Here is a 22588-nt window from a genome sequence, read left to right on the forward strand (position 1 = left end):
CCAGCTCATTAAAATTACCGACAGGAAAGCGAGAAACACTTTATTTCAACAGACTCTGGCACCGTACCTGTTGTCAAAACTCCAAAGACCGACTGCACAGTTGCACAGTTGCGCTAACAAAATAAGAGTCTCAGAAAGCTGGCGTGCACAAGCTAGCAAGCTACGGAGTTTGCCGACAATGTATTTCTTGTAAAGTGTATACAAAGGAGTACGGAAGCTGGACAAATAAGATGCCAAAAACCAACCACTTTCATGTGGTATTGGACAGAAAGGAGGACTTTTTTTCCTCCTCCATTCGAAAATGCGGACGTTATCAGCACCACTGTCTGATTCCAATCAATGCAAGTCATCAGAATCAGGTAATACACCAACTTATATTCTTGTCTTCATGAAAGAAAGGAATCTATATGTGTTAAACATGCTTGTATTATCTTTAAACACCTTTAACTTGTTAACAATATTAACTATATGTGTTAAACATGCTTGTATTATCTTTAAACACCTTTAACTTGTTAACAATATTAACTATATGTGTTAAACATGCTTGTATTATCATTAAACACCTTTAACTTGTTAACAATATTAACTATATATTTTAAACATGCTTGTATTATCATTAAACACCTTTAACTTGTTAAAAATATTAACTATATGTGTTAAAAATGCTTGCATTATCTTTAAACACCTTTAACTTGTTAACAATATTAACTATATGAATTAAACATACTTGTATTATCATTAAACACCTTTAATTTATCAACAATATTAACTATATGTGTTAAACATGCTTGTATTATCATTAAACACCTTTAACTTGTTAACAAAAACATATATTTCATAAATAAGTAAATATCAATTATATATATGAATGAGGTAGATCCCCACGACTTGATCAATTGAAAAGTAGCTCGCCTGCAGAAAAAGTGTGAGCACCCCTGGGGTAAAGTATTGTCATTTTGTTCATTTATTTTTTATTTTCTCAAGAAAACATTCTATTCGCCCTTGCGTCACGATGCAATGCCGACCAACTGTTTTTACTTTATAATTCCCATTTATATCAAGAAACAACAGAAATTCTTCCTGCGCGATTAAGCACCTTGGAGAACTCCTCTTCTCCCAGTCAGCACAGCTGGTCTGGAATCAGCTTTGTGTACAAGGGAAAAAAAAAGTGACGTCATTTCCGCAACAAAAAAAAAAAGTTCACTTTGACTAATTCTATTCATTATTTAAGCCTCTAATCGATCGTTTCCATCCATATCGTGTCTCCGCGGGAGCCACAAGATATTTAAAATAAAAATGTTTTGTTATTGTAATTGTTATTGTTGGGGTTGGCTGGCACGTGACGTCTCCTTGCGCATACCGGAAGTAAACGCCGTGTTTTGTGCTGCGTGATGCTCACACTTGTTTGCGTGGAACTCTGCGGCCCAACAAGTGACTTGTGTTATTTTATCTGCGCCCTGCAGCTCCGGTTACCCCCGCCCCCCTACCGAGTGGACCCAGAAGTCTGCTACCGGCAAGCATGGCCACTGCACATTCCACCGGGCCTAAATATATCTATTAAGGGCACAGGGGGAGGGGGACGGGGGTTATTTTTGGGCCATTCGACTGTTGCATGGTGGTAAACTAGCACCGCTCCAATTATCTTCAACGGCTGAAGAAGAAGAAGAAGGGAGGCCCGGTCCAAACATGCCCTCCACGGCGAGATCCAGGGCTCGGGAGCGGAACAGCGTCCTGAGCAGACCCGAGTTCATGTCCCTTAATCAGCCTCCTCGAGGCGGCGGAGGGCCCTCGGAGAACCGGGGAGGTGGTGGTGGAGGTGGTGGTAGTGGAGGAGGTGGTAGCGGAGGCCCGAGGCGCTCCAGCTCGATCCGACACCAGGTCAGCCAACCAAGCGAGGACGCCGGAGACGGTGCGCCGAAAGCGGACAAGAAGGAGCCGGGTAAGATGCCCGAGGAGGACTGCATGCAGCTGAACCCCTCCTTCAAGGGGATCGCCATCAACTCCCTCCTCGCCATTGACATATGCCTGTCCAAGCGCATGAGCGTGTGCGCGTACACGTGGTCGTCGTGGGGAGGCTGTCGCTCCATGGTGGCCCTGCTGGCCCTCACCGGACACGGCCTGACGTGGATCATCGGGACCATCATCTGCCTCACCCGGAGCAGCACCCTGGCCGGACAGGAGGTTCTGGTCAACCTGCTGCTGGGTAAGTCGGACGTGATGACGTCATCATCATCATCATTCATCGCCATGGGCACGCATGCACGTCGGTGTTTTACCGCAAGGACTGCAATCTAGTTGTGGTGGAGGCGGGGTTAGATAATGCCGATTTTGATTTTCATATTTTTGCCTCACAATACGAAGGTCCTGGGTTCGATCCCGGGGCTTTTCTGTGTGGAGTTTGCATGATCTCCCTATGGCTGCGTGGGTTAATGGTAAATGGTAAATGGGTTATACTTATATAGCGCTTTTCTACCCTCAAGGACCTCAAAGTGCTTTGACACTATTTCTACATTCACCCATTCACACACACATTCACACACTGATGGCGGGAGCTGCCATGCAAGGCCCTAACCACCACCCATCAGGAGCGAGGGTGAAGTGTCTTGCTCAAGGACACAACGGACGTGAAGAGGTTGGTAGGAGGTGGGGATCGAACCAGGAACCCTCAGGTTGCTGGCACGGCCACTCTCCCAACATCGCCACGCCGTACCCGGGGTTCCCTCCGGGTACTCCGGCTTCCTCCCACCTCCAAAAACATGCACCTGGGGATAGGTTGATTGGCAACACTAAATTGGCCCTAGTGTGTGAATGTGAGCGTGAATGTTGTCTGTCTATCTGTGTTGGCCCTGCGATGAGGTGGCGACTTGTCCAGGGTGTACCCCGCCTACCGTCCGAATGCAGCTGGGATAGGCTCCAGCACCCCCGCGACCCCGAAAGGGACAAGCGGTAGAAAATGGATGGATGGATGGATGGATGGATGGATATTTTTGCGTGATGCATGCATGTGCACGAAATTGTAAAACGAAAGAGTGAGCAAAAAAGCAAAACATTTAGAAGTAGAAATCAACTTTTTTTTTGACTGAGCCACCTGTCGGTGCTTTTAGATGGGGGAGGGACCACAGCGGCACCCGCTGCTCGTTGAGAAGAGCAGCGCGTGCTTTCATGTTAGCCGCCAGGGCTGGCTTTCCCGACAGGTGAACCGGGTTGCCTGGGGCGCCATCCTTTGAAAAGAGCGCCAAATTGCAGAATGTAAAAAAAAAAGAATAACAATCTATCAATCAATCGATCAATCAAAGTTTACTTATATAGCCCTAAATCACGAGTGTCTCAAAGGGCTGCACAAACCACAACAACATCAGATCCCACATCAGGGCAAGGAAAAACTCAACCCAATGGGCTACAATAGCAAACCTTGGAAGGGACCACAGATGTGGGGACCCCCCCTGGGCGACCGGTGCAATGGACGTCGAGCGGATCTAGTTATAAGTGTGAGAGTCCAGTCCATAGTGGGGCCAGCAGGGGATCATCTTGAGTGGAGACAGGTCAGCAGCGCAGAGACGTCCCCAACTGATGCACAGATGAGTGGTCCACCCCGGGTCCCGACTTTGAACAGGTATCGCTTTATCTGTGGTCACCTAATCTGTGCCCCCCCTCTCCACGAAGGAGAGAGGGGCAGAGTCATACTTGCCAACCCTTCCGGGAGACTCCCGAATTTCAGTGCCCCTCCCGAAAATCTCCCGGGGCAACCATTCTCCCGAATTTCTCCCGATTTTCACCCGGACAACAATATTAAGGGCGTACCGGGAAGGCACTGCCTTTAGCGTCCTCTACAACCTGTCGTCGCGTCCGCTTTTTCACCATCCAAACAGTATTCAGTCACATGTTGTATGCGGGTTCTGCAGACACACGTAAGTGACTGCAAGACATACTTGATCAAGTGCCATACAGGTCACACTGAGGGTGGCCGTATAAACAACTTTAACACTGTTACAAATATGCGCCACACTGTGAACCCACACCAAACAAGAATGACAAACACATATCGGGAGAACATCCGCACTGTAACACAACATAAACACAAAAGAACAAATATCCAGAATCCCTTGCAGCCCTAACTCTTCCGGGCTACAATATACACCCCCGCTACCACCAAACCCCGCCCCCACAATCCCCTCCCCTATCTCCCGAATTCGGAGGTCTCAAGGTTGGCAAGTATGGGCAGAGCAGAAAAGAGACGGCAGATCAACTGGTCTAAAAAGGGGGTCTATTTAAAGGCTAGAGTATACAAATTAGTTTTAAGATGGGACTCAAATGCTTCTACTGAGGTAGCATCTCTAACTGTTACCGGGAGGGCATTCCAGAGTACTGGGAAAATGCTCTATAGCCCGCAGCCTTTTTTGGCGCTCTGGGAGTCACTAATAAGCCGGATTTCTCACAATAAAAATACCTAAAAAAAAATGTTTGTATAATGCGCGCCGCACTCTGTACACATAATTGGGACATTTTCTTTAAAAAAAAAAAAAAAAAAGCATTGAAGTGATTGCTGCTACCTGCCGCCTGCACCATGAATCTGCTGGAAGGCAACGTCACATTCTGTCACGGTTTGAAGAAGGCTAGTGGAGCAATTTTATCTGATTTGATCATCTTTTATGAAGAAAAGTGGGACATCAAAGCTATCCGGTGCGGCCTATAAAACGAAGGAAGGAGGAAATACGGGCTGAAAGCAGAGGTATGTATGCACCTTTAGCTGATTAATTTTTAGCGTTAGCATCATGACTTTTCTTATATGAGCTAGCAGCAACGGACTGTTGTTGTCGTTCCTATTCAGGGACAGCGAGAGTCGTTTGCACACGGTAACTATCCGCTTAATTGGGTGAACTTCTGAAGTAAACAAAAAGTACCGTATTTTTCGGACTATAAGTCGCAGTTTTTTTCATAGTTTGGCCTGGCTCCAGTGCGACTTATATATGTTTTTTTTCCCTTCTTTATTATGCATTTTCGGCAGGTGCGACTTATACTCCGGTGCGACTTATACTCCGAAAAATACGGTAAATAAGCAACATCTGTAAAGCAGAAAACCCAGAAATGCACGAATGGTGACAAAGTTGGTAACTTAAACTGTATTTATTTTAAGCTTTGCAATTGGTTAATTTGGCTGTAATGTAAACTATTTTTTTAAATGAAATAATGGATGCTCTTTGCGATGTGAAGCAATCAGAACATATTTACAGGCACATGGAGACTTGAGCCTCGCCGTGAAGAAACATGTAAGTTTGTCACTTTTGGAGTTTGATTGAAGGGCAATTTCTTCCCATTATCTCTGTTTTGTTCATCAATAAATACAATTAGAATGTAGAAAAAGTCATTTAGAGTTACAATGCATGCAGAAATTACATTTGTGCCATTTTGTGTTTTACACTACAGCATTTATTCAGACAGCAAGCAGCAGCAGCAGCAGAGAGACAGTTTCAACATGTAGATCCAGGTGAGTGTTTGTTATCTGTGACAGACTGTAGCAACAATCATTTTCAATTAAAAGTACACAACATATATGTTCAATGGTAATACATCTAAATATCAGAGTTATTTTTGCCACAATTATGTTTAAATACTCTCAAGAAATCCTGGCCTATTCATCAGAAATAGTTGTCTTACATTGGCTGCATTAAAATGAGCGCTTAGATTATTGTCTTACAAATAACATCATGCTGCAAGAGAAAATAATGGATTTTATTAATGGACGTTAACATTCATGCTCATACTAAAGTAGCTTTCAGTGCTGTGATAGGGACTTTTTAGCAATAGACAAGTAGTTAGTATAACTATTACTGGAAGTAAGAAGTTATACTTTACATATATCATGGGTTGCACCTTATCATGCTATGCTTTTATGCTTTGATATATAATTACAGTATATAATTATATATACAGTACAGGTAGGGGTGTAACGGTACGTGTATTTGTATTGAACCGTTTCGGAATGGGGGTTTCGGTTCGGTTCGGAGGTGTACCGAACGAGTTTCCACACTAAGTAGCGTACCGCGCGTTGTGTAAACAATGCACACCGATGCACAACACACGGCATGCTAGCAACGACCGGGCTAGGACAACATGCAAAAGCCAGAGCTGGAAGACCCTCCTGCCTCGTTAAGATCTCCCGTTTGGGAACACTTTGGCTGCGCGATACAACAATGGAGGACGGAGGTTTGCCAACATTGTTCAGCAGCTGCTTCTGACAACAAGTCAAACATGCTAACCTATTTGAAGCGTCACCACCGCATTCAAGCAGCCTCTCCTCGGCGAGTCAGGCAGGTGTTATGAGAGTAGCTTATGTGTGTGTGTGGCCCTTTAATATGTGACAGCATGTGAGGTGAGTGTGTGTGCGAGAGAGGTGAGAAAGCGGTAGCTTGAGTGCGGGGAGTGGCTAGTGTTTTGTTGGATTGGCTGTGTGCAAGACCTCAATAAAGCCACAATTTGCAACTAATCGCCGGACTCGTCATTTACCTTGGAGTCCGGAGCTGTGGAGACCCACTGCCGGGTAGAGTGAAGCGTTGCCCCCGAGAATACATCGGCCCTGGAGGAGTGTCTCCCCTGCGCTCCTCGACTACGGTCTGGGAGCCGGAAGCAGGAAAGGTGCAACACAGGGCTAAAGCAATAACAAATGTTTTTATAGCAGCAGATTTCAGACCATATTGCTTTAAAAACTAGATTTTGACCCACTTCTATGGTGGAAGAACAATAAACCCATATATCCTCTTAACTGCCAAGTTAGCCAGGCTGGGGGGGGGGGAAAGAAAGGTTAATCTGAGGCTGAGTTGACTTGAAACTGTTTAATGTTGCACTTTTTATATGTAGAAGAAAAGTTTTGTCATTTTATTTAATCTGAGCAACAACTTGAGGCAGTTTAATGTTGATTAACGTGGACCCCGACTTAAACAAGTTCCATCCATCCATTTTCTACCGCTTATTCCCTTTGGGGTCGCGGGGGTCGCTGGAGCCTATCTCAGCTACAATCGGGCGGAAGGGACTTAAACAAGTTGAAAAACTTATTCGGGTGTTACCATTTAGTGGTCAATTGTATGGAATATGTACTGTACTGTGCAATCTACTAATAAATGTCTCAATCAATCAATCAATCAATCAATCAAAAAAAGCACCCTATATGTAGAAAGGTTTTGTTAAGAAACCATTCTGAGCCTTATCTTATTTAGATTTTATTTTATATATGTTGACCACATTAACCCTGGTAGTGGACCCTGTGTGTATATGTATGTTATGCCATTGTTTACAAATTTGGTAAATAAATAACCACAAAATTTATATTTTGTTGTTTTCTTACTGTACCGAAAATGAACCGAACCGTGACCTCTAAACCGAGGTACGTACCGAACCGAAATTTTTGGGTACCGTTACACCCCTAAGTACAGGCCAAACGTTTGGACACACCTTCTCATTCACAACACAAATGATGGTCCCAACCCCGTTGATAAAGCGAGAATTTCCACTAATCAACCCTGATAAGGCACACCTGTGAAGTGAAAACCATTTCAGGTGACAACCTCTTGAAACTCATCGAGAGAATGCCAAGAGTGTGCAAAGCAATAATCAGAGCAAAGGGTGGCTATTTTGAAGAAACTAGAATATAAAACATGTTTTCAGTTATTTAAAGTACATAACTCCACATGTGTTCATTCATAGTTTTGATGCCTTCAGTGACAATCTACAATGTAAATAGTCATGAAAATAAAGAAAACACATTGAATGAGAAGGTGTGTGGCCTGTACTGTACTCATATGAACAGGGCATAGTGAACACTCAAAACAGAGTGAAAATTGAAAATGTTGGCCTTGTAATTGAACTAAAATCATCATTATTATTACATCTACATATATATTTCAAAGTTGTTCTGTGTGTGTGTTTAATTTTCATACAGGATAATGAAGCAGTAGCAGCAGACTCGGTGTTACAATCCAACAACCTGAAGACACATCTTCAGCTTCAACAGATGCCTGTGGATCTAATAAAGTTGTCCCAATTGATCGTGCTGACTGGTCACACCATTTGACTGACACACTAAGAACTCAATTACTTAGCCAAGGAAGTTAAAAGGTAAACTAGGCTTCACCTTCCCTAAAAGAGAGGATGGAGGAAGTTTCCACCACTACTCGTACTACTATTAGTGAACGGAGAGAAAATTAAGAGAACGTGACTCATGAATTCCCCCTAATTTCCCCCCCAAGCCATGTGCACTACATTTGTAGGTGTTACGTTATTATTTCATTCTCAGGGAAATTATTTAAATGGCTTATATTTTTTCTTCATATTGCATTTTTTTGTCTTTAAATGTCAAATAAGTAATTGCTAACTGTGTAATGCTGCATATCGACTTTTCTCTGGGGATGGGGGGTAAACTTTTCAGGCGGGGGAATTCACTTTCGCCTGGGGCGTCAAATAGTCTAGCCACCAAAAGTGTCCAATAAGACCAGAAAATGTCTCTTTTTTGAAAGTGTATCTTGCTGAAAGTCACAAAATTGCCAACGCGGATCCCTCTTGATACGTTGTCCTAGGCTTCGTTCACACTGCAGGTCAATTCCGATTTTGTTGTCAATATGCAACCTGTATCGGATTTTCTTCATGTCCGTGTGAAGAGTGAAATGTAGAATTTTTCATATTCCACCCAGGCCTCTTTCATATGTGGAAATAAATGGTATATACCGTATTTTTCGGACTATAAGTCGCAGTTTTTTTTCATAGTTTGACCGGGGGTGCGACTTATACTCAGGAGCGACTTATGTGTGAAATTATTAACACATTACGGTAAAATATCAAATAATATTATTTAGCTCATTCACGGAAGAGACTAGACGTATAAGATTTCATGGGATTTAGCGATTAGGAGTGACAGATTGTTTGGTAAACGTATAGCATGTTCTATATCTTATAGTTATTTGAATGACTCTTACCATAATATGTTACGTTTACATACCAGGCACGTTCTCAGTTGGTTATTTATGCCTCATATAACGTACACTTATTCAGCCTGTTGTTCACTATTCTTTATTTATTTTAAATTGCCTTTAAAATGTCTATTCTTGGTGTTGGGTTTTATCAAATAAATTTCCCAAAAAAATGCGACTTATACTCCAGTGCGACTTATATATGTTTTTTTCCTTCTTTATTATACATTTTCGGCCGGTGCGACTTATACTCAGGAGCGATTTGTACTCCGAAAAATACGGTATATGCGATGCGTCCTTAATGTGAACACTCTCGCACTCAGGTTGCTTTCTTCCAACAAGAACGTCTTTAAAAAGCGATAAACATCATAATAAGTTGCCAAAATAGGCGCTTACAAAATAAATAGTTGACGACATAACAGAAAACAGGTGAAAATAATATGTTTTAGGAACTCACGTGAAAGTTCCACCACTCTTCTGTAAAACGTCCAACTTGATTCTCACAACTTTTTAAAATTATTTCATTGTTTATTTTTACTACCAATTTTCTCTGTGCTTTTTTAATATATGACAGGCACTGTAATTGTTTTCTTTATAAATAAAAAAGTCAATGTAAAAGGACAAGATATTGTATAATTTTGTGAAACTTTACAATACACAAATAAAAACAAGTTTCGCATATTGCATAACAAAAATTATGCAATATATTATAACTTTTTATTGCTGTGTAAGGCTCCAACTTTATGCTATAAAATTACAGAATGTTCCCCATAATTTCACAACTTTCTTATTATGCTACAACTTATTTCTCATAGAAATGTCTTAATTATTTAATTAAATTATGATTTTTTTTCTTTCTTTCAATTGTTATGTCTTTATTCAACTTAAATTTTGTGTTATTTCACCTTTTATTCTTGTAAAAGTACTTAATTTTTGGAAATAAAACGGCCTTCTTTCATCTCCGTAATATCGCTAAAATTCGTTCTATTTTATCCACTAGCGACGCTGAGATCATTATTCATGCGTTCGTTACGTCTCGTCTCGACTACTGTAACGTATTATTTTCGGGTCTCCCTATGTCTAGCATTAAAAAATTACAGTTGGTACAAAATGCGGCTGCTAGACTTTTGACAAGAACAAGAAAGTTTGATCATATTACGCCTATACTGGCTCACCTGCACTGGCTTCCTGTGCACTTAAGATGTGACTTTAAGGTTTTACTACTTACGTATAAAATACTACACGGTCTAGCTCCGTCCTATCTTGTCGATTGCATTGTACCATATGTCCCGGCAAGAAATCTGCGTTCAAAGAACTCCGGCTTATTAGTGATTCCCAGAGCCCAAAAAAAGTCTGCGGGCTATAGAGCGTTTTCTATTCGGGCTCCAGTACTATGGAATGCCCTCCCGGTAACAATTAGAGATGCTACCTCAGTAGAAGCATTTAAGTCCCATCTTAAAACTCATTTGTATACTCTAGCCTTTAAATAGCCCCCCTGTTAGACCAGTTGATCTGCCGTTTCTTTTCTTTTCTCCTCTGCTCCCCTTTTCCTTGTGGAGGGGGGGGGGGCACAGGTCCGGTGGCCATGGATGAAGTGCTGGCTGTCCAGAGTCGGGACCCGGGGTGGACCGCTCGCCTGTGCATCGGCTGGGAACATCTCTGCGCTGCTGACCCGTCTCCGCTCGGGATGGTGTCCTGCTGGCCCCACTATGGACTGGACTTACTATTATGTTGGATCTACTATGGACTGGACTCTCACAATATTATGTCAGACCCACTCGACATCCATTGCTTTCGGTCTCCCCTAGAGGGGGGGGGTTACACACATATGCGGTCCTCTCCAAGGTTTCTCATAGTCATTCACATCGACGTCCCACTGGGGTGAGTTTTTCCTTGCCCGTATGTGGGCTTTGTACCGAGGATGTCGTTGTGGCTTGTGCAGCCCTTTGAGACACTTGTGATTTAGGGCTATATAAATAAAGATTGATTGATTGATTGATTGAATGTTATGAGGTAAAAATATGCGACCTGTGTTAGATTTTTTCATGGCAGTGTGAACGCTGCAATTATTAAGTTTTCATATCCGACCCAGGCCTCTTTTTGTATGTGGAAATAAATGGGATATATATGCGATGCGTCCTTAATGTGAACGCTCTCGCACTCAGGTCGCTTACTTCCGACCAGAACGTCTTTAAAAAAGCCATAAACATCATAATAAGTTGCCAAAATAGGCGGTTACAAAATAAATAGTTGACGACGTAACAGAAAACAGGTGAAAATAATATGTTTTAGGTACTCATATGAAAGTTCCACCACTCTTCTGCAAAATTTTCAACTTGATTCTCACAACTTTTTAAAAATAATTGTTTTTTAACTACCAATATTTTTTTTTCTATGTAATGACAGTCACTCTAATTGTTTTTCTTTTCTATTTTAAAATAATGTAAAAGGACAAGATATTGTATAATTTTGTGAAAACTTTACAATACACAAAAACAATTTTCGCAGTATATTGCATAACAAAAGTTATTTTTGTTTTTATTGCAGTATAAGGCTCCAACTTTATGCTATTAAATTACAAAATTTTCCCCATCATTTTACAACTTTCTTATTATTATGCTACAACTTATTTCCCATAGAAATATGGCTTAATTCTTTCATTTTTCCATTAAATTATGATTTCTTTTTTTTTAATAAATGTTACATCTTTATTCAACTTTATTTTTGTGTTATTTCACCTTTTATTCTTTTAAAATTACTTAATTTTTGGAAAAAAAATTTGAGGTAAAAATATGCGACCTGTATCTGATTTTTTCATGTCAGTGTGCACACTGCAATGCTGAATTTTGTATTTCCCACCCAGACCTCTTTTGTTTGTGGAACTCAATCGGATATAAATGCAATTTCGTCCTCAATGTTAACGCTTCTGCGCTCAGGTCGCATTCATCCGACCACAACGTCATCAAAAAGTAATAATCATCATAATTAGTTGCCAGAATAGACGGTTACAAAATAAATATTTGACAACGGAGCAGAAAACCGGTGAAAATAATATGTTTTAGGAACTCACATGAAAGTACCACCGCTTTTGTCTCTGACTTATTGTGCACAGACACGCTCTTCAAACATCGTAACAAAAATATTCCATAAAACTGCCAGAGCCAAAATACTTGTCCTCTTTCGTCTTAATCTTCTCGGCGCCAAATTGCACAAAATCCTTGAAATTGCCACAAATGCGCCATGACTGAGACCGACTTGAGCCGAAGCAACAGTCGTGGTCAAAAGTTTACGTACACTTGTAAAGAACATAATGTCATGGCTGTCTTGAGTTTCCAATCATTTCTACAACTCTTATTTTTTTGTGGTAGAGTGATTGTTGTTGTGATTTTTTTTTTTCCTTATTTAATTTTCGATTTCACCATTCTGTAAAATTTAAAACTAAATTCTCACAGCTGTAGAACTTTTTTTGTGAATTTATGCGATATATTGTTACTTTTTATTACATTCCTACAACTTTATGCAAGTAAAATTACATATTTTTCCCCTTAGCATTGCAGTCTCTCATAATGCTATTGTTTATTTCTCGTTGGATTATGACTTTTTTCATGTGAAATTGTTGTTTCCTTGTGAAAATGATATATACTCTTCATCATCGAGATCTCTTTATCATCTTTTAATTATCTAAAATTTTTATTTCCTGTGATTTAGGAATAGCCTCGCAAACTTTGAACTTCCGACCTTATTCTTGTGCAAGTTCTCGTAAAACAAACAAACAAATAAATTCCTCCTAACTTTCCGATTTTGCTCTTCTGTAAAATGTCCAACATGATTCTTACAACTTTAAAAAAAAATATTTTTTTATTGTTTTTTGTACTCCCATTATTTTTATTTATTTTGTGTCTGTACTTTTTTAATATATAATAGTCACTGTCATTTTTTTTTTTATTGTTTTGAGTAAAAATAAGTCAATATAAGATGACAGGATATTGTATAATTTTGTGAAACCTTTGCAATACACAAGTAAAAACACATTTTCGCAACATTAAAACGTTTTGTTTATACAAGATATAACTTTTTATTGCAGTATAAGGCTACAACTTTATGCTATAGAATTACCTAATTTTTCCCAGAGTTTCACTTTTTATTCTTGTAAAATTACTTAATTTTTGGGAATCTTATGAGGTTAAAAAAATAAGTTAGGATCGTACTTTTAACAAAACGTTTATTCTTGTTGTACTTTTTTACAAAAAAAGACGGAAATTAATGAGAAGAACGTTTCGGTTTTTTTTTTTAGATTAAAGAGGTCGTAATATTATAAGGAAAAAAGTCATAATGTTGCAGGGAAACATTGAAAAAACATGAGAATAAAGTTTCAGGAGGGAAAAAGTATTGACAATACAATTACTATTACGGGGCAAATATTGTAATTTATCAATAATAAAGTTGTTTTGCCACAATACAGTTGTAACGTTTCTTATAAAAGTATAGTATTATACCTTGGGTTGGTTTTATTTACCTCATATTTCCAAACAGGAAGTAATCTTATAAGAATAAAGGGTGAACTTGCACAAAAATAAAGTTAAACAAAGAAGTAACATTTAGAAAAAAAAAATCATAATTTCATGAGAAAACATCGTAATCATGCCATAATTTTAAAAGAAACAAGTTATAGCATTATAATAAAAATGTCATAATATATACCCTAACTTGATTATTGCGTGTGCGTGTGTGTGTGTGTGTGTGTGTGTGTGTGTGTGTGTGTGTACAGTGCATCCAAAAAGTATTTACTGTGCTTCACTTTTTCCACATTTTGTTATGTGACAGCGCTATTCCAAAATTGAATAAATCCTTTTTTGTCCTTTAAAATTCTCTCTCTCTCTCTCTCACTCTATCTATACCTCTCTCTCTATCTCTATCTCACTTTCTTTCTCTTTCTCTTTGTCTTTCTCATGCGTTTTCTTTATTTTCATGACTATTTACATTGTAGATTGTCACTGAAGGCATCAAAACTATGAATGAACACGTGGAGTTATGTACTCAACAAAAAAAGGTGAAATAACTAAAAAACATGTTTTATATTCCAGTTTCTTCAAAATAGCCACCCTTTGCTCTGATTACTGTTTTGCACACCCTTGGCATTCTCTGGATGAGCTTCAAAGCTTGAAATGATGAAATGGTTTTCACTTCACTGGTGTCATAGTTTTGCATTTGCATTCAGTGACAATCTTCAAAGTAAATAGTCATGAAAATAAAGAAAACACATTGAAATGAGAAGATATGTCCAAACTTTTGACCTGCACTGTTGCACTGTATATGTATATAATATAACATTGGGTGGGTGGCTCTTTTTTCCTAAACTTCGAGCTTTATTCCTCTAGTATTAAAGTTGTTTTTTTCCATTGTGGCGTGGCCCTAATAATCCTTGGTGTACAGTAGCACCCAAACAGTACAGATTAGTGACCAAAAAGCTTGACAAATCCAGTAAATCTTGGGCTGTGGAGCACGAGTTCTATTTAGTGTGTGGTTTTTTGGGGGGATTTTTTTTTTTTGCTTTTTCGTTTTTGTTATTGTGATTGATTACGGGTTATGATCGTGTGACGATGGTGCGGTGCGGTTTTTTGCTTTAGTTCACAGCAAGGAAGTACAAAGTGAAAGACAAGATGGAGTTGTTTTCATGACTTAATAAGCGAGTTGGCCAGTCCGGCCGGCTCTATGGACCTGACGCCGATCCACACAAATAGTCTCGTATCGTCCTCGCTGTCACAGCTGCTGCCCTTAATACATTTTTTATTACTCTGCGCGAAACTGATAGCTGCGTGTTTGCGTCTCGAGAAGTCTCGCTGTTCTTTGTCTATGTCAACATTTTGTAGACTAATTACCTGCACTGGTTAGTTTTCTGAGGACCACACTAGCAAGTTTACTGTAAAACTAGTCACCAAACCAGGTGACCAGCAAGCTGCCAGCAGACTACACATGTTGTGCTATTCACTCTTTTTCAATCAATCAATCAATCAATCAATCAATGTCTATTTATATAGCCCTAAATCACAAGTGTCCCAAAGGGTTGCACAAGCCACAACGACATCCCCGGCTCAGAGCCCACACAAGGGCAAGGAAAAACTCTCAACCCAGTGGGATGTCAATATGAATGACTATGAGAAACCTTGGAGAGGACCGCAGATGTGGGTGACCCCCCCCCCCCCCCCTCTAGGGGAGACCGGATGCAATGGACGTCGAGTGGGTCTAGCATAATATCGTGAAAGTCCAGTCCAGAGTGGATCTAACATAATAGTGAGAGTCCAGTCCATAGTGGGGCCAGCAGGAGGCCAGCAGGAGACCATCCCGAGCGGAGACGGGTCAGCAGCGCAGAGATGTCCCCAACCGATGCACAGGCGAGCGGTCCACCCCGGGTCCCGACTTTGGATAGCCAGCACTTCACCCATGGCCACCGGACCTGTGTCCCCCCTTCCACCAGGGAGAGGGGGTCAGAAAAGAAAAGAAACGGCAGATCAACTGGTCTAAAAAGGGGGTGTATTTAAAGGCTAGAATATACAAATGAGTTTTAAGATGGGACTTAAATGCTTTTTCCTCTTGAAATGACAGAAAGGATCTGTTCCTGGGTCAAGCTGCTGTCGTCAGTACTGTAACATTCTTAACTCTCATGTAAGTGTAAAAATAAGCGGACCGGCGGGCCAGATGCGGCCCGTTAATGTTTTCAATCCGGCCCGCCGGACGTTCTACATCATTTTTTTTTTAGACCTTTAACATCAAAACTGTCGCCGCCTTTATGAAGTGCAGTGCTGTTTTTAAATGACCGTAAGTCTTGAACTATAGAAAGTATTTCAATTAGAGATGTGTGATAATGGCTTTTTTGCCGATATCCGATATTCCGATATTGTCCAACTCTTAATTACCGATTCCGATATCAACCGATACCAATATATACAGTCGTGGAATGAACACATTATTATGCCTAATTTTGTTGTGATGCCCCGCTGGATGCATTAAACAATGTAACAAGGTTTTCCAAAATAAATCAACTCAAGTTATGGAAAGAAATCTCAACATGGCACTGCCATATTTATTATTGAAGTCACAAAGTGCATTATTTTTTTTAACATGCCTAAAAACAGCAGCTTGGAATTTGGGACATGCATGAGGAGGTTGAGGTGGGCGGGGTTTGGGGGGGTTGAGGTGGGGGAGGGGGGGGTGGTAAGCAGGGGGTGTATATTGTAGCGTCCCGGAAGAGTTAGTGCTGCAAGGGGTATTTGTTCTGTTGTATTTATGTTGTGTTACGGTGCGGATGTTCTCTCGAAATGTGTTTGTCATTCTTGTTTGGTGTGGGTTCACAGTGTGGCGCATATTTGTAACAGTGTTAAAGTTGTTTATACGGCCACCCTCAGTGTGACCTGTATGGCTGTTGACCATACTTACATTCACTTGTGTGTGTGAAAAGCCGTAGATATTATGTGATTGGGCCGGCACGCAAAGGCAGTGCCTTTAATATTATTGGCGCTCTGTACTTCTCCCTATGTCCGGGTACCACTCCATACAGCGGCGTTTTAAAAAGTCATAAATTTTACTTTTTGAAACCGATACCGATAATTTCCGATATTACATTTTAAAGCATTTATCGGCCGATAATATCGGCAGTCCGATATTATCGGACATCTCTAATTTCAATGGTCGAAATCTCTGCTTTTGAGTGATGTTCGAGTTATTACGGTAGTCTACGTCACAGCAGCTCAGACGAGGAACAAAGCAGAGTGGGCGGGGTTTGTTTTCAGAGCAGCCAGCCCGAAACGCGTGTGTCAGAAACAGATGCGGAAGCACATTTTTACGTGATAATACATCATATTGTAGGTGTTTATTACACTTTGCATTCATATTTTGCTGTTTGTTACATTTTTGTTGTGTTTTGCTTGATTGTAAAAGATACACAACTATCGAGGAGCTGGTCTGAGCAGTAAAAGATGAGCGATGTTCATAGGTTGTTAATATTCAGTGTTTTATTGTTCATAGTTAATATAGTAAATCCCACATTCTTTATTTTAATGTACATTTTGGGTGTCCCATTCAGTCAAAAACTGTAAAATTCCATTCCGTTTTTTTTAGTTGGTCTGTCATAACTTTTTTTAGAACTCAATGGGACTTTGTGACTTTTGGTATTAGTGTTCTAGGAAAAAAGGGACCCAAACACACATACTGTACAGCAGTATAACAACACATATAATTTATACACACATACACCTTGGCACCCCAGACAAAAAAAAATCTCTACTCTTGGCCCCCAAGTCAAAGTATTTGCCCAGCTCTGCTTGGAGGTGGAATTGAAAGGAAGCAGTATAAGCCATATAAACTATCTGAACAAAACAACATGTTAGCCTTGTGTTGTAGGAGGCATAGGAAATTAGTGTGATATCAAATGATGTGCCTCGTTAATAATTAATTGATTTAAGAACGTGACACATTTTTCAAAATAACCTTTGGGCCGCACTTATGTAAAATGTAGAATTTTTTTTCCCTCCATTGCCTTTTTATCCTCATAATTATGTTTTTATTTTTGTAGAAAGTTCATACTTTATTCTGGTAAAATTAAGACTTTATTCGCATAAATTTGCAATGTTTCTCTTGTGATATTCTGCCTTTATACTCATTGGGATTTTATTTTTGCAGGAATATTGACTTTATTCTTGTAAAGAATTTTATTTCATGTTGGTTAGATTTAATTTTAATACAGTTGACTTGTTTTTTGTAATGTTCGTTTTTTATTCTCTTGTTTTGTATTTTTAGACAAATCTTTTTATGTTGTTTTTGTGAAATAATTTGTATTTTTTTAAATCATAATAGCAAGATTTTATTACGACTGTGTTTTTTGTTTCCATAAAATTATATCATATTATATTCCTGTAATATTACAACGTTTCCTAGTAAATGTATGACTTTTTTATTGTAATTTTGCCTCTTTATTCTTTTAAATATGTTTATATTTTTGTACAATTCTTTTTCTTTTCTTTTTTTGTCTTAATAGTCTGATTTTATTCTTTAAATTAAGACCCTATTCTGGTAATACAATATTTGCTCATAAAAAGTATCTTTATTCTCTTAATTATGATTGCCTTTTTTAAAAACATTTTTACTTTGTTCTCTTAAAATAATTTTTCATAATTTATTTTCAGTAGTTTCATGAAATTAGGACTCTATTCTTGTAATATTACGGTATTTCGTCAAATTATGAGTTTATTCTTTTTTTCTTTCTATTTGTGTAAAAAAAATTTAGTTTGTTTATGTAAAATTATCTATAATTTCTTTTTTCTCTCTCTCTCAATAGTCAGATTTTATTCTCTTAAAATGACCACTTTTCTCGAAAGATTCTGGCATTTTTCTTTTTTTTTCCTTTTTTTATTCTCTTAATTTTGATTCCATGTTGGTATAAATTTCAACTTAATTTTTGTAAAATTAATATTTTTCTTCTTGGTGTAAAATTCAGAAAGTTTTTTTCTCAAAAAATCAAAACCTTTTGTTTAATATGTTTTATTATTTAATTTTCTTCTGAGATATTTAAAAATGATGACCTAGTAGTTTATGAAATGATATTAATGATGCATCATGGTCTTTAATGTCAATAGGATTATTATATTACAAAACATGTTTAAAGCCTGATAACATGAGATGAGTTAATATTCATTTATTTGCTCTGCATTCTATATCAAACATTGCATGCACTTCATTTTTTGTCTGTTGTTTTTGTCCAGCCCTCCTCCTCGATGTGCTGACGGTGGCAGGAGTCCAGCGACTGGTGAAGCGCAAAGGACCCTGGGAGATGGTGCCGAGCTTCCTGGACTGCGTGGCCATGGACGTGTACTCGTTCCCAGCGGCGCACGCCAGCCGCGCCGCCATGGTGTCCAAATTCCTGCTGTCCCACCTGGTGCTGGCGGTGCCGCTCCGCATCCTGCTGGTGCTGTGGGCCTTTCTAGTGGGCGTGTCCCGGGTGCTGCTGGGGAAGCACCATTTGACGGACATGCTGTGCGGCTTCGCGCTCGGCCTCTTCCACTTTGGCTTGATGGAGACGGTGTGGCTGTCGTCCAACACCTGCCAGACTATCATCTCAATTGGCACCCTCAGCTGGAGCCCCTTCCCATGATCCTCTTCTCATACTGCCAGGTTCTCTGTCAAAAGGACTTTGTTGGTGTCGTGTCCCACAGCATTCTCGCTGCAGGGCTGCATGGAAGACCTTAAGACACATGACTTGTTTTTAGTTTACATGAACTAAAAATGAGGCATTTTACTTATTATCATTTTCTTTCATCATAACTTTATTATAGGCGTCATACCTTTCGACAAAGCAGTATTAGGGCTGATATTAAAGGAAGAAAAAGTTGTTATAATAAAGTCGTGTGTTGTCCAGTTAATGTTAATTCTCGTAAAATCACAAACGTATTCTCCAAAAATTATTTAAAAAATAAAAAAAACTAATATTTTTAATAGTTAGTAATAAAACGTTTTATTTGGAAAATTCTGACCTTAATGAAGTATTGAATTACATGTTTTAAATATCATGACTCCTTTTGGCAAAATTACGACTATTTTTAAAATGGGATCTTTGTTCTCTAACATTATAGTTTTATTCTTGAAATATTACAACTTTATTTGATCATATAATTCGAATTTATTTGAGTAACATTTTAACTTTTTTCCTCTGATATTACATTTTTCTTCTTGTAATCTTACAACTTTATTCCATCTTGTATTAGAATTTATTCTGAGAGTTTTCTTTTTTTCCCTCATATTAAAATTGTATTTTTGCAATATTACGACTTCACTTTATCATATAATTAGAATTTATTCTCGTAAAATTGTATCTTGTTTTCTAACATTACAATTTTATTCTCATATATATATATATTCTCGACTGTCGTAATATGTATATTTTTTAATCAGCGTAAAATTACTACTTTTTTTTTTCTAAAACTGTTTCTCTTCATACAAATCCAACTTTATTCTCATGCATGCAATTTAAATTTTTGAAATTCTTTGACTTTTTTTTTCTTTCAGAGTGGCCCTAATACTCCTTTGTTGTGTATTCATTGAAAAACACATGGAAAGGGATGAAAAACAGTGCCGTTTGCTGGACCTGACTGGACACTGCTCCTACACAGTATGTTCCTTTTGCCAAACTTCTTCCAAACATTTTCTGACAGGTGTAGCATTAAACGTAACTCACTTTCTGAGGTCACGCATTTCTGTATGTTCATAATCTAAAGGGCTGAATTGTTTGATTCAAACTAGTACCAGAATTAGTGCAAACACGCATTGTTGCATAACAGCCATTTTCATGTATTGAGTTTTTGTCCGATGTCTTCAGTTGAGCTGCAGTTTTAACGATTGTGTGTTCCCAACATTTCTCAAATAGTTTTGTGTACATTTAGAGGAATTTTTTTTGTGCGGGTATATTATGTTTTTACCTATTTACTCCCCCATCCCACTAATAAAAGGAAGTAAAAGGTTATTGTTATTTCATGTGTGCATTTAGCAGTCATGGTTTAAACGGTTAAGAAGCATAATTCACATTTCTGCGCCAGAGCACTTCACACAAAGCTCGAGGGTTGTAGTTCTGTTTTTCTTTAGGTTTTTTTTTTTGTTGCTGCACACATTCATGCACTGATGCAACAACTGACGTTTCCTGTATGTTGCCACATGCAAAAACTCTTGGCAGGAAACACAGAGTACACTACAGAGGTCATGAAAACAGAAACTGCACGCAGGCACCAAGAAAATCAGATGTGATGCCAAACTCTGTCTGCAAAAAATCTATTCGAAACAATGAAAAAGACATGACACAAATTCAAGTCTTTGGTATATAAGACCTACAGTAATTTCTGAGCATAATAATGTACATTAAAATGGCCCCAATATGCATTTTCCCCATTTAAAACAATAGTGGAAAGATGTAGCAATGTCTTCCTCTAGTGGCCTTAATATGTTATTACAATGGTTTTGCCTCATGCTGGATGTATAATTAAGGAACTAAATCGACAATATGCTGTGCATACATACGCTTTTATTTTGATTGGCTTTTGAATTGTATATTTTATATCATATCGAATATTTTTCCTGTAGTTATCTAAGCCAACCAGCAGATTGTAAATTGTGCCCAGTAAGAGTCAGAGGTGGCAAGTACAAAACCCAAAACCAGTGAGGTTGGCACGTTGTGTAATTCGTAAGTAAAAAGAGAATACAATGATTTGCAAGTCCTTTTCAACTTATATTCAATTGAATAAACTGCAAAGACAAGATATTTAATGTTCGAACTGAGAAACTACATTTTTTTTGCAAATAATCATTAACTTAGAATTTAATGGCAGCAACACGTTGCAAAAAAAGTTGGCACAGGGCCATTTTTACCACTGTGTTACATGGCCTTTCCTTTTAACAACACTCAGTAAACGTTTGGGAACTGAGGAGACCAATTTTTAAAGCTTTCCAGGTGGAATTATTTCACATTCTTGCTTGCTTAAGTTCTTCAACAGTCCGGGGTCTCCGTTGTGGTATTTTAGGCTTCATATTGCGCCACACATTTTCAATGGGAGACAGGTCTGGACTACAGGCAGGCCAGTCTAGTACCCGCACTCTTTTACTATGAAGCCACGCTATTATAACATGTGACTTGGCATTATCTTGCTGAAATAAGCAGGGGTGTCCATGATAACATTGCTTGGATGGCAACATATGTTGCTCCAAAACCTGTATGTACCTTTCAGCATTAATGGTGCCTTCACAGATGTGTAAGTTACCCATGCCTTGGGCACTAATACACCCCCATACCATCACAGATGCTGGCTTTTGAACTTTGCGCCTATAACAATTCATGATGGTTCTTTTCCTCTTTGTTCCGGAGGACACGACATCCACAGTTTCAGAAAACAATTGGAAATGTGGACTCGTCAGACCACAGAACACTTTTCCACTATGCATCAGTCCATCTTAGATGAGCCCGGGCCCAGCAAAACCGGTGGCGTTTCTGGGTGTTGTTGATAAATGTCTTTCGCTTTGCATAGTGGAGTTTTAACTTGCACTTACAGATGAAGCGACCAACTGTAGTTACTGACAGTGGTTTTCTGAAGTGTTCCTGAGCCCATGTGGTGATATCCTTTACAAACTGATGTCGCTTTTTGATGCACTACCGCCTCAGGGATCGAAGGTCACGGGCATTCATTGTTGGTTTTCGGCCTTGCAGTGATTTCTCCAGATTTTCTGAACATTTTGATGATATTATAGACCGTAGATCTCTAAATTCCTTGTAATAGCAAGGAATAGAAATTATGTTCTTAAACTGTTCGACAATTTGTTAACGCATTTGTTCACAAAGTGGGGACCCTCGCCCCATCCTTGTTTGTGAATGACTGAGCATTTCATGGAAGCTGCTTTTATACCCAATCATGGCAACCACCTGTTCCCAATTAGCCTGTTCACCCGTAATATTTTCCAAAAAAGTGTTCGATGAGCATTCCTCAACTTTCTCAGTCTTTTTGCCACTTGTGCCAGCTTTTTGAAACATGTTGCAGGCATCAAATTCCAAATGAGCTAATATTTGAAAAAAATAACAACGTTTTCCAGTTCGAATATTAAGT

The 22588-nt window shown here is 39.0% G+C and overlaps 1 protein-coding gene across 8 annotated transcripts; it reads left to right on the forward strand.

The window, feature by feature from the left end:
* The first annotated feature begins 1349 nt into the window (after positions 1-1349).
* LOC133575029 (inactive phospholipid phosphatase 7) lies at positions 1350-21068 on the forward strand. Of its 8 annotated transcripts, XR_009811449.1 has the most exons (5): positions 1350-2203; positions 4656-4729; positions 5232-5267; positions 5425-5485; positions 7934-7970. XR_009811449.1 is itself a non-coding variant. In XM_061927499.2 (4 exons), the coding sequence occupies exons 1-4, from the start codon at positions 1687-1689 to the stop codon at positions 7947-7949; spliced, it is 630 nt and encodes a 209-aa protein (XP_061783483.1). In that variant the 5' UTR covers positions 1350-1686; the 3' UTR covers positions 7950-8893. The 8 variants fall into 8 exon arrangements, 3 of the variants coding, with proteins under 3 accessions (XP_061783483.1, XP_061783482.1, XP_061783481.1); XR_009811448.2 differs by having other exon boundaries at positions 5232-5485; positions 7934-8893; XR_009811447.1 differs by having other exon boundaries at positions 4656-5267; positions 7934-7960.
* The last annotated feature ends 1520 nt before the right edge of the window (positions 21069-22588 follow it).

The sequence above is a fragment of the Nerophis lumbriciformis genome, linkage group LG32, assembly GCF_033978685.3.
Source record: "Nerophis lumbriciformis linkage group LG32, RoL_Nlum_v2.1, whole genome shotgun sequence".
Taxonomy (NCBI): domain Eukaryota; kingdom Metazoa; phylum Chordata; class Actinopteri; order Syngnathiformes; family Syngnathidae; genus Nerophis; species Nerophis lumbriciformis.

Excerpts from the sequence above, each read along its gene's own strand:
- LOC133575029 (XM_061927498.1), top strand. The coding sequence starts at position 1,687 with ATGCCCTCCACGGCGAGATCCAGGGCTCGGGAGCGGAACAGCGTCCTG. Across the intron at positions 2,204-18,712 it reads TCTGGTCAACCTGCTGCTGG|CCCTCCTCCTCGATGTGCTG; the intron begins GTAAGTCGGACG and ends GTTTTTGTCCAG.